The sequence below is a fragment of the Hyalella azteca genome, unplaced genomic scaffold (assembly GCF_000764305.2).
Source record: "Hyalella azteca isolate HAZT.00-mixed unplaced genomic scaffold, Hazt_2.0.2 contig11305, whole genome shotgun sequence".
Lineage (NCBI taxonomy): Eukaryota > Metazoa > Arthropoda > Malacostraca > Amphipoda > Hyalellidae > Hyalella > Hyalella azteca.
In genome coordinates, this window is record NW_025941306.1 from 148,388 (window position 1) to 161,796 (window position 13,409).

A 13,409-nucleotide genomic window follows, 5' to 3' on the forward strand; every position below is an offset into this window, starting at 1 on the left:
ACGCGCATAGTAAGGATTAACAAGTTAAACTTGATTATTGATGGTCATTTGTGTAGCTTTAGCGACATTAGACTGCCAGCACAACTTGGCAGTGATTGTTTTTAGTTTAATTTTCCTAACTTTTCAAGACCCACACAAAGTTTAGTGTCGAAAAATTGCAGGGTAAACCGTATGACTCAACTCTCAATAGAGTGGGCACGTCAAAATTGATTTTTAATCTGTTCACTTTTTAGTGAGTTTTATACTCGGCACTATTTCGGCAATATCTCAACTTTCAAATTATGGCAACTTCGACAAAGCACATAAGTTTCCTCGAGTAAGATAAACGTCACGACAGGCAGTGAGGGCATGAAGATACAGCAGCAAGATGGCAGTGAGGGCATGAAGATATAGGAGCAGGAGGGCAGTGAGGGCATGAAGATACAGCAGCAAGATGGCAGTGAGGGCATGAAGATATAGGAGCAAGATGGCAGTTAGGGCATGAAGATACAGCAGCAAGATGGCAGTGAGGGCATGAAGATACGGCAGCAAGATGGCACGGCACATTAGAATTTGACAAGGCACACGGCAAGCCATATATAGGAACCTATTTTGACAGGCTTAATGCGCGCGAAGATTTTCCGCTAAATGAATTTCATATCAATCCGTCACCCAAATGTGCTAGCAAAGCAAATCAGTAGAAAGATGGCGGATAAGAGGCTGATGACCCGAATTGTACTGCAGGCGTGTCGATAACATCTTTCTTTTCAGGTATGTCGTTGTTCGAGCTGAACACCAACTGAAAAAACTGCACACGTCATTCGAATTGAATTCTGACTTGTAGCTTACTTACGAACTCGGTCAAAATTGTACCTTGCCCGTTTTAGATACATTCGGCCAAGTTAAATAAAATTCATTCGTCACAAGAGTTCGTCAAGAATCCTACAGATGTCTGGCGAGTCGTGAACGCTGCCAGCGAATATCCAGAACGCTATAAATACAGCACAATACGCACCCTCATCCAAAGAGCTCTTAAGACCTGCACATCTGAAATAACTTAAATACAGAGCTGAAAATTTTCAAACAAATCTTGGTAAATAATGGGTTTGACAATAGAATAATCGACAACGAAATATCGAGACTTCGAATGAACCAAAACAAGAATCAATTGACTAGATGCTATAAAGCAAATGAACGTAACCTTCAAGCCATCGTTCATAACAACATTGTGAGCACAAATAATGGCAGAAATATCAAACTATGGATCTAATTTGAAAAGAAGAAGAAACAAAATCTTGTTGTAAACAATAACCCCTGCAAGAAAAACAGGAGTTCTCCACGAGTCCAATGTAGACTATAAATTTTCCTATTCCAACGAAGGTTGTAGACTTCTCCCTAATAAAGACCACATCGGGCTCACAACTACGAAATTAAGCCGACGTCTCACGTGCCACCTTCAGTCTGGTGGACCAAAGAACCACCTGATAGAAGCCCACAACGAGACCTTCACTCGTACGGTGCTGGAGGAGTGCACCAGCGTCGTCATGAGATGCCCCGACGCCAACCGACTCACGATAGCTGAGGCCCTCATCATTAATTAAGGATGGGACTCCAGCTATCAACCTTCAAACTACCGGATTGGTCAGAACCTTGAGGCTGTTTTCTTGGTGATTTTTGGACTTCCATTTTCAAACATTACCTCTATATGTGTGATTTAATACTCTAATTTTTGAGTTGTATATTATTTACAGGATATTGTACTTATGTCAATCAAAGTTTCACAACTCAATGAGTCCTGAAACTTGATAATGAATGTTGCTACACTTGAAACGTCGTTAAAATATTAAAAATTCCATTCGGAAGCCTGACTTTTAATTTAAAAATGCCTACGAAAATTCTAGTTCGACTTAGTGAGAAAACCAATCAGAATATTATAAATAAAAATAAATAAAACTTCAATCAAACTTATCTGTATGATACATGCACCTGTGCAAGATTTTTTTAAAGTGACATTGTTGATTGTGAAAAACAATGTTGAAAAAAAATTTTTTTTTCAATGCTACCGGTTATTTTATCGGAAACATAATATTCCGGCAATATCAGCCTACAGAGACGCAGCGTATGATCAAGGCGTGTTGAGAGCACTGCGTGTATGAATGTTGGAATCAATTACTTATGAGCGTCATCCGTGACCGGCCGAAACAGAGCTTCCTGAGCACGGAGGTGCACAGAACGCACTCATGCAGACATATCGATGTTACCTATTGATTGGTGTTGGCAACCTATTTGCACACAATGTAACTATTGCATATCATATAATTCATTGTGAGATGCGAAAGAATATTTAGTTAACTACCCTTTCCTTCATAGTGAGATGCGAAAGAATATTTAGTTAACTACCTTTTCAATTTCACTGATCTGCTTTGAGGTTTTTGTCAATATTGAAGGCGTGACAATGATGGTATCTATGATACTTTACTTGTGCATTCATAACACTTCAAGTCGGCTCAGTTTTTTAAAAAAGATAGGAAAGTAGAAGCCCATTTACGTCTAGTCATTTCTTTGCGGTCTTGTATTTATGTTAGTTCACATACTGATACTGGCAAACGAGAGACTTTTTACATCCCTTTTCTTTTATAAAATATTTGAGATTTTCATCTGAACACGAAGTGTCTTAAATTCAAAGTAAATAGTTGGGCTTTCTTGTCCAGACCATGAATGAAGCCCAAGCGCTACAATTCCAGCGGAGGCCGGAGGGTACAGTTAAAATCAATCAACATTAATCATCCGTTTAGACAAACAGTTTTGTCCCAATTCCTAAATATGTTTCCCAAATCTTTACTGAATGTACGTTAAGATTGCCGTAGAGTGACAAGGCAAAGTGTGCACAGTGCAGCACTGCAGCCAAGCCTTAAAAACATCGCAACTACAAAAAATTGCTCCCTAATTCAAGGTCCCAGAAGGAGCCATCGAATTTGAAAGAAGAACCAACACCAGGGGCTATGGCTATAAACAAAAAAAAACTGCGTTGTAACACATCCATGCGACAACATTTCTTCAAGCTTCGAGTCACTGACATGTGGAACAGCCGATCTGATCGCATCGTTGGCATTCGTTGCCGCTCCGAGTATGAACGCCTTCAAGAACATACGAGACAAAGTTATTCAGGTGCATAACTGCATATGTTCAGTCATGAAATGCCTAGCACCTTACGGGCCTTGCAATAAGTCCAGCAGCTATCTCAAACAATCGTCATTAATGGAAAGATGGGCTTCAAAAGGCCGGATCCCTTGTGGAATCAAGTCGCGAAAAGTACAAGAATAGGCAACAGGCCATGGCATGGGCCTATTTCTTCAGTGCAGACACTTCTATTCTATTCGAATTGAACACGCGGCTGAAGGCTGATAATCACAAGACTAATATTAAATTTGTGCAACATACAGACGTAGCGTACCAACAAGTAACGATCTTTACCTACATTTTTTGCTTGGAAATAACATGAAGCAAAGATTGTAATACAATCTTTACAAAATACCAGTAAATTACGTAAACTGCAAGAGTATGTTGCCAGTGCACAGTGACGTTCCCGGCCACGACGCACGTACTGGATTAGTGGATGTTTTCTCAATGGCACTCTCGTAACTTGACGCCTATAAAAAACACTGACATCATTCGTGTCCAGACTCCATTTTTACAAGTTATTCTACATCGTTCATAGTCAAACACTGCTGTTTCGTTAAATTTAATAGAAAAAGAGTACCGTGTGATTATTCGTATTCAAACATGCCACAGGAAATACATTATCGCGGAGTGGTCAAGCGACACACCCTACACCTGCCGCGGCACAGCCATACTGACGCAAAAATGTAGCTACTAGCTACAGTAGTTGCTGCATATATAATGCAGCGAATACCAGCGAATGTATGTTCATCTCACGATAGGTCAAGTTATCATTTCTGAAGGTAAATGCTCTTCGTTTGTTCTTTCTTATGCATAAATCAAATGAAAAATGCAATCAAGCCAACTTGTTCAAGATACCGACTAGGTAGCGATACTTTATTCAGGGCCTATCATCTCAAATACCCCTTTCATGGCCAAGCAAAACTGAATATAAAAAATATTTACTAATCTTTCATAAGCTAATCATAAATAAAAGAATCAGCTTGTTCTCCATGCAATGGACTTTAAATTGTAATTTAATTAATCATGTTGGCTTGGGTAGACTACTTGCCCACCGTTGAAGTCTCTCGCATCGATGAGTTCCTCGTTCGCGTACCTGGGATTATTGCAACACCAGATAAATTCGGTAGGTAAATTTCTTTTCGTAGAAAGTTTACCAGCAAAAACTTTGGCATATTCTACCTTATTTGAAAATTTTAATCGCGCTGCCGTCCAATTTTCAATATAGTATTTCGGATTGTTTTCATTTATACATGCTGTCGAACACCACTTAAAATTTTTGACAGTCACCTTGATAAACAAATTATCATTGTGAAAAATGTACAGAATTTTCGAATGACAATATGCATGAAGCTATTACTACCTTTTTGAACATTTTATTAATAATATAATATAATTTCAATCTAACCTTTTCTTATAATATAACTGCAGGACCAATTGATGAAGCCTCCAGATGTCATTGAAACAAAATTAAACCTGCTGAGTGCCTGAGTCCAGGTGTAACAAGAGGTCACTGCGCGACTACTTCCTCACCTACAAACTGGAAACAACAACATAACCTTTCCTTTGAACATACTAGTAATAGACTAATAGTCGTCTGGGTGCAATAGTAACTTGATAACTCGAAAGAATATTTTTTATACCTAATACTAATAGGCTATTTATGGCATGTACTGATGTACATTATTGTTCTCAATCGCATCGCTGGCATCATTTTCACCGTGCAGCTGCATGTATAACTTCCGACCACGTTTCTTACATCACTTCACTTCAACAAAAGTACGGTCCCGCGGTCAATTTCATACGGTAGCAACTACAACTCTTTACAAAATTTTTGTCCGTGTCAAGCTTCGGTGACCACTCGGCGTTTCCAAACTCTAGCTAGGTTCGGGCGCACGACTACGACAAGCAACAGCTTCATCGCTTCTGCATCTAGGAACTCGTAACAGCGTCTGATCAGTCCAAGAAGTTTATCGAATAGCTTGCGTTTCACTACCGTAGACAATTTTAGCTCCTTGTCGACATAAACTCCTAAATCTTTTTCAACGCTACACTATAATAATCAATAGTTCAGCTAATAATAATAAAAAAAATTTGATTATAAAGTTTACAATATTAAAATTTTAGTCATAATCACCAAGAATTTTTACTCATTAATCATTGGCCATTGAGCCATTCGAGTCATTGGCCATTTGAATCTTCATAGCCATATAACCAAATAACCGAATTGAAAACGAAAAGTTTCTCAGGAACTTAACACGAGCAACAAGTAAATTTACGGCCAACTATAGAATTTTCGTTGAAATCTGTGCAGTAATTGCTTATTGGAAATTTCAAGTCGTGTAAATTCTAAATGAAGAAAAAAATAAACTGGGAAGCTTTCGACAGGGCCGCCAAGTGATAATACGTGACGGGGCCCCTGTCTCAAGTAAAATTCGCTTAGCTTTGAGTAGGTGGCTAGGTGCAGCAGACGTCTCGGACAAATTTACGGCCGGACTTGCGGCCGGTCTCCCCATATTCAGTGACTGTGAGCATGGAATATCTCCCAAAGTAATCAACGTAGCTCGATAAAACTCGGTACACGTATTCATTAGGACCTAACGGTGATGTTTAGCTCGTGAACATTTATGGAATTTCACCTTAATTCGTGAGTTATATGACGATACGTGCCGAAATTTGCAGTGAGCATGACATTTCTTCTGAACTACTGTACAGATCTGAACGAAACTTTGCATATAGAAACCTAACCCCCCCAACGGTGATGTTAAGCTCGTGACAATTTTTTTTAAATTTTGCCTTCGTTTGCGAGTTTTTTTCACTTTTACATCATTCGTGATTTAAATAGCAATTCGTGCTTAAATTCGCAGTGAGCATTGAATTTATCCTAAAATACTGAACGGTGATGTTTAGCTCGTGACAACTTTTAACAAAGTTTATGCACAAAAGCATTCTATGAAAAATTTCGTTTACACACAAATAATTTTGATCTATATTCATTGTACTATGCTCTTTACCATTTATGCATACAAATCAAGACATTCTACTTACATCGTTCCTAGGCTATTGTACTTTGCCAGATCAAAGAACATTTATTGTTCAATGTTAATTATTAACATTCAATCTCGTTATACCCATGCTTAAACCAATCAGACGACTGAACATTGGACAACTCAAAATTTCTCCGGTTCTCCCTCAAAACTTTCATTGCTCAAGAAGTCCAGCAGTGCTCCTGTAAGAAGAAATAATAAAAAAAATCTCAAAAAGCACCTGCGGCAGTTTGTCACTTCTCTGTATTGCTGACGACCTGGAGAGCAAGTGCCTGCAGAGACATTAATGAAACTGAAAGAAACAATATGAAGACTTGAACCAAATAATCATTGCTGAGTCCAGCAGGCGTTATTAATTTCATGCGGTCATCGCGTGACTTCCTCACCTTCAACCCGCCAACTCTTTCTCCAGCCCAGTGTTGCCAAATGGGCCTTTTTCAGGCCAAATTTCGCAGATGTGACCTTTTTGAAATGCACTGGCCTGACAAAAATTCATTTGGCCTTTTTGTCCGTTTGGGGCCTTTTTGGGAAAAATGTAATTCTCGGCTTTTTTTTGGTGATAATTTGGTCCTTCAATTTTATCCAAGACGAGTACACCCAATGGTAGTTTTGCCCCAGGCGAGTACACTAAAATTTCGACACGTAAGTGTGTCAGCACTTCGATTTAGGTGGCAACACTGGCGAGTGCCGCCTTAATCCGGGCAACACTTTGGTTAAACCGTTAAACCATGGCCCGTATGCTAAATGGGGCACTAGCACTACGAAGTAGCACTACGCACTACAAGCCGTAGTGCGGTACTAGTGCGACATGGAACACTACGGTTGGCATGCTAAATAGGGCACTATCACTTTGAAGTAGCACTACGCACTACAAGCCATAGTGCGGCATGGAACACTACGGTTGGTATGCTAAATAGGGCACTAGCACTATGAAGTAGCACTACGCACTACAAGCCATAGTGCGGCATGGAACACTACGGTTGGTATGCTAAATAGGGCCAAAAGCATAACGCGCACTACAAAAATCTGAAGTGTCCTACACACCGCACTTCACGACGATACTACGGTATATTTCACCTTGTTTACTTCGTCAGCTATGGATCTGTTTGGGTTACAGCAAAGGCATCATCGCGTAAAAACCTCAGGAACAGCATGCCATGAATATAAAAAAGTGTCCCGCTTCAGTGAACAACATGTTATTCTTAAGAATCAGTAGTTCGACACTAAACATTGTAGAGCTACTTCGAAGTGCTTAGTGTCTGTGACGTATTTAGCATACCAACAGGACACTTCGTAGTGCATAGTGCTACTTCGTAGTGCTAGTGCCCTATTTAGCATACGGGCCCATGAGACTATATCCAGTTGCCGATCCGTATTAATAACCGCGGATGGCAGAGCTGACAGCGCGGATATTCGAGTATAGTTTATACTCCTAAAGACTAAAGAGTAGTAAATTCAGTATTTATTTTTGAGTTTACAGCGCTGTTTCTCCATACATTCAGCCTTCTGGTGTGAGTTACTACCAAATTTCACTTTGAATAAATATAATTATTCCTCTCCGAATTATGATAGGCAACATTTTTTTCTACGCATTCAAAAGTTGTGATAAAATACCGCAGAAATTAGTTCGCATTTATTTCATTTTCACGTATAAATATTCTGTGGGGTAACTGCCGTACGTTGCCCGCACAGTGAGGAAAATGCAAGATCGGAAATGAATCGAACTGGATCAAGTGTATTTATTTGATACGGAAAAGAATACGGCCTTTTCTGTTAGCTAAATTGGCCTTTTTCTCTCGGCTCCATCTGGCATTAGACTGGCAACCCTGCTGCAGTCTGCAGCCAGCACTTAGCCGTGACGCAATGCCGTGTGTTTAGTTGAGTAAATGCGCATATTGCTGGGTTATTACCTATTGATGATATATTTATGGAAAAAGAAATAGTACCAAATTTAATTGGTTATATGAAATAAGTATACTTCTCAGCTTCTAGCTCTTATAAAATAGTGATTTTTTTCAAGTTATTCGTCATTGCGTAGCGCCGTAGCCTAACGTAACGTAGGTAAATAGCTTAATAGGCGGTTCGTTTTTATACTATCGAACTATCGATTGCTTTTAATTTGACGAAATGACATCTGAGTTGAACTCTAAAAAACCTGTTCGAGTTTGGTCTTGTGATAGAAAATTGAGGTATGGCATTGTTGCTGACAGTTGGAAGCAGCTTCAAGAGAAAATTGACCTGAAATTTTCTCTAGGTGGTAAGGTATGTCCAGATTTTCTTTATCTTTGTCTTCTGTGTATGTAGCAAGTTTTTTGTTAACAAATATTAGTTTTAATTTTGACGTGGTGTGACTACTGACTAATCTTAAGCCTCAAAGTCATTTTTGTCAATAACTTTCAATACAAATAATTCATTCACTCAGTACCTAATAAATTAAGAAATCTTAATTGCAACTTTCTGACCAAAGCAGCTTGTAGATTTTACATGGTGATCACAAAAATTTTTGAAATCATTGTTCTGACCATTGATTAATATTAATTATATTGTTTCATTGTTTTTACTGTTGACCAGCTTATCATATGTCCAGCACTCCAGCTATCAGTTGTTGAAAGATCAGCTGCTACTTGATAGCCAGTAGCCACAGTAGCACAAGGCAGTCCCAGACTTTAAAATATGGCATACCTAACAATAACATTGGTTAAGCCCATATTTTGGTTAATGATAAACAGATAATAAATACTTTTTATTACATTTTATTAAGCTACAATATTCACATAATCACGGTGGCACAATCTAATTGATAACAATGCACAATAAATGATTGACCAATCAATGAATAATATACAAATGAATATAAAATTATATTACTAATTATAAGTGACTATTAAGATTCAAATTCCTGGAAATAAAGAAAAATTAGCATATCATGCATACAAAAAATAACATATTTTGACCTGAGTAAATGAGTAGTAAATAAAGTATATACTTAATGGTCGCATTGCAAAAAAAAAAGAATAGGTATGTACACCAGTATTGTAGAGCAAGATTTTCTCTTTTAGATGATACTATTCACAAGCAGATTTGGGCTGACTATTTTTTAGTACCGTAACTGGCTTTGAACTTTGGTAAATTTTACCATTTGTGCTGAAACTTCCAAATTTGAAGAGATCCTGCATGACAGCTATAGGGTCTGGGAGGCTGAAAATCTGGCTGTATTATGTCCAGAACAAACATAAAGCTTGTTCAAAAGTTCAATTCCATATCTTGATCTGAAAGGAAATTTTTGCAGTCTAAATACTGGTCAAAATTTGTTGCGTCAAGTCACGACAAATTTTGAGGTACATTTGAATCAACTTGTTTGGCTGAATTTTTCATCAGTAATGTTAAAAGTAATTTTATCAAAATTGGCACAAAAGCTGTACAGGATCTCATTTTACTAGCCATTTTATAAATTAGTTTCTACTTTATTAGACCCCAAAAATGGCATTTTGTTCAATGTTGCATGCACTTGGATTGACTACCCTTCAGAAAAGGGGGTCTAGATCAGCAACTATTGCAGCTAGAGGCCTAATATTTTGGAAAACTTAGTTTAGCACTTCACTAGTGCTACAGTTAAAATTTGAAGGAAATTTGAGACCATGATGGTGGAAAGGGTTAGACCACTTGGCATGGACCCAAGACAATGGTCTAACCCTTTCCCAAGGGTTAGACCATTGTCTGACATTGTTAGACCATGACCCATGAGACAATTCATCCAGGGGAAATCTCAGGGCTCTGAAGTGGTGGGAAAGCTATAATTGCTGGTTAAACAGTTGATATATTCTATTCCATGCCAGATCAATATAATTGTCTTGCAGGCCAATTGAAAGTCAAGATGGTTTGATGAAGAACTTCAAAAAACACCAATAACTTGAGCTAAAAGGCCATACTTAACAGTCTGACAAGGCACTTGTGTTATTGATTGCTTGAATTTGAAATAGAATTTGCTCAAATTTTTTCCAATTACCTAGATTTGTCTTTGCAGTTTCAGCTAAAATTATATTAATCTCATTTTAATTTGCACATTCTTCATAAATATTTCATTCAGTAAGTATTCCATGTATTTCCTTTCTCTTGCAGAATTTCTCAGTTGTGTTAGAAGAAGATGGCACTCTAGTGGACGAGACTTTCTGGGAGGCAGTAGAGGCTCAGAAGCGCCTGATGGTTGTCCAAGAACATGAGTGCTGGGTGCCGGCACCAGTGCCAATCCCTAACTTCTTGAGTGGCATGCAAGACTTGCCAATTGACTCTTCAGACACTACTGATGCTGCTCCTGCTGTGGCTCATCATACTATACACATGTTCATTGAACTACAAAACAATCCTGCCGCATTAGCTCTCTTGAATCTTGATAATCTTGAGCTCATCAAAGATATTGATCTTGATGAGATACTCAACAGTGAAGGTTCTTATGGTTTGGACAAAGAATTTTGTAAGAAGATCCAAGACATGTCAATTGAGCTTTATGTTAAGCGCAGGACTGAATCACAAGCTATGGAGTACATCGAACTGCTCAAAGAATTTCAAGTGTCTGTCTCTAAGCCATGACGTTCACAATTCATTGTTTTGGATTTCTGCTCAGTTGGTTGAACAACTTTGGACTCTGGATTGCCTTACATGCTCATTTTTATGAAAGTGTTGGCTTGTCTTTTATATATAAGAGGACTGAAAATTTGAAACTATGTATTTGATGTGTTTGTTTCCCATTTAATTTTATTTATTTAGCAAAAAGTACAAAATATTTTTTGATCTCTTGACTTGTAATTTTGTAATATCAATCATACCAAATAATATGTTAATATCATATAATTTATGAATAACCGTATGTTCTATCTTTCATCAAATCCATTAGAGGCATTAATGTGTCCATTACATGCATCATGCATTCATTACATGCATCATTCAACCATGAAATGTATAATGCAGCCATTAAATGCATCATGCAACCATTAGATGCATCATGCAACCATTTAACGCATCATGTAACCATTACATGCATCATGCAACCATTAGATGCATCATTCAACCATTAAATGCGTCATGCAATCATTAGATGCACCATAAAACCATTAGATGCATCATCCCACCATTACATGCATCAAGTGCCCATTACATGCATCATACACCCATTACATGCATCATGTACCCATTACAGCATCATGCACCCATTACCTGCATAATGCGCCCATTCCATGCATAATGCGCCCATTACATGCATCATGCGCCTATCACATGCATCATGCACCCATTACATGCATCATGAACCCATTACTTGCATCATGCACCCATTACATGCATCATGCGCCTATCACATGCATCATGCGCCTATCACATGCATCATGCACCCATTACATGCATCATGCGCCCATTACATGCATCATGCACCCATTACATGCATCATGCACCCATTACATGCATCATTCACCAATTCATAATATACCTTTTAAGTAGTCAGAACCATTAGGCTCAGTGTCAACTAACTTCACTTCAGTTGTTGTTTTTGGCCCAAATATGTTTGTATGTTGATGTTGCTGTCGTTCATTATATGGTAATGTAACAAAAAATTCTCCGAGTTCTGAGAATGTACGTGTACTAAGCATTCATGCGAAGATCTATCAATTTTTATATTGTTAAATTTGCCAGCCTTGTGGCTGTATGTGGATGTACCTATCAATGATGAAATAATTTGACTATATATTCCACAGGGTGAATAAGACATGTTCTAAAACATCAGAAAACATGACATTTTTCATTGTAAAATTATAAAGAACAAGGCAATGGAGTTAACGAATAATTTTTGCTCATAATTAGTGTTAGGGAAAGTATAGGTAAATATGACATTTTACATGTTAGCTTATTGTGCTGCAATGTCTATGTTGTTAAGTGATGAATGCAACATGTTCTTCGTGTGCCAAGTTCACACCTCTATTCTTATCGATGTGTATCACATTGCTTTCCGTCATTGTTTCTTACTGGTTCCATTGGCCTGATCTTTGTTCACGACTGGTTGTGATGGTTACAATAGCAAACACAGTTTGCTATTGTATGTCCCATGGCTCTTTTTTCGTTTTTGCCAGCCAATTTATTGAATATTTGTGGAGTTAAATAGCCATTCAGGCTGCCCAAACTTCCCTCTAGCAACGTTATTGATTTTAACGAACTTCTAATGTTGGGTATGGCCTGCAATTGCTTTCTCATTTGCAATCAGCTTTGGTGGCATTTAGCATTACCTGCATCTTTTTGAAAACAATTTGGATGCTTCATTTTGAAGCATTTTGCGTGCGCGTTATTGCGCTTTATAATGTATTGATGTAGCTAGTTGTTGGTTAACAAAGTCATGCTTTCACTGTGACGCATTCTTACGTCACCCATACTTTCTTTGCCTTGAGAAATTGTGTCATAATGTTACTCAAATAACACTATTTGAATGGTGTTACTTCATTATTTCTATGAGCATGCTTTTTACATAAGTATTTTTTATATTTTTGGATCGCTAGACGCGCTTAAATTTACAGTTGATTCCTCTCCTGTCATTGTTTTCTTTCAAATTCTCCTGACGCTGAATTCATGATTAGTACTTGTTATTTACAATATATTCGGCCGTTTGGATAATAGGTAGTGACTGCAACTTGCTTGGCGGCAACCTAATGCATGTACATGCTTAATTTAACCTTCAATATACGTACCATGCTGCATCTCTAAAGGCTCAGGAAGGGCTCGAAGTTTTGAGTAATTTAACATATTGATGATAATTAATCTTTTAGATTAATTATCATCAATACCACGACATTGATAACTAAATACAACAGCGTTGCGCTGGTTTATTCGTTTTGATTTTTTAAGGAACAATATTGTACTGGAGGACAGGTTGTGGGACCTTAAGTGTATAAATGTGATTTCATATTGATTCATTGATGTATGAATTGCGCTCAAGTACAATTCAATTGTGAGATGGAATCAAAATTTGAGGTTATGAAATCATCTATAAACGAGGGAGTGATCGAATAGATCTCCAAGAATAATACTAGAAGTTCTGCAGGTTTGGAGGATGGAGTTAGTCGAGACTCCACAGAGTCAACCAGCCCAGCATTATGTCTCCACTTCATCAATATTCGTATTCTTTAAGTATTTGAAACTTCCATATGACAATACGTATGCTTGGTC

The 13,409-nt window shown here is 37.9% G+C and overlaps 1 protein-coding gene across 1 annotated transcript; it reads left to right on the plus strand.

Annotated features, from left to right (window-relative positions):
• The first annotated feature begins 8,053 nt into the window (after nucleotides 1-8,053).
• On the plus strand, nucleotides 8,054-10,945 carry LOC108678190. Its single transcript, XM_018166549.2, has 2 exons — nucleotides 8,054-8,468; nucleotides 10,326-10,945. Exons 1-2 carry the CDS (start codon nucleotides 8,334-8,336, stop codon nucleotides 10,791-10,793), a joined length of 603 nt encoding a protein of 200 aa, XP_018022038.1. The 5' UTR covers nucleotides 8,054-8,333; the 3' UTR covers nucleotides 10,794-10,945.
• Nucleotides 10,946-13,409: the final 2,464 nt, after the last annotated feature.

Excerpts from the sequence above, each read along its gene's own strand:
- LOC108678190 (XM_018166549.2), top strand. The coding sequence starts at position 8,334 with ATGACATCTGAGTTGAACTCTAAAAAACCTGTTCGAGTTTGGTCTTGT. Across the intron at positions 8,469-10,325 it reads AATTTTCTCTAGGTGGTAAG|AATTTCTCAGTTGTGTTAGA; the intron begins GTATGTCCAGAT and ends TTTCTCTTGCAG.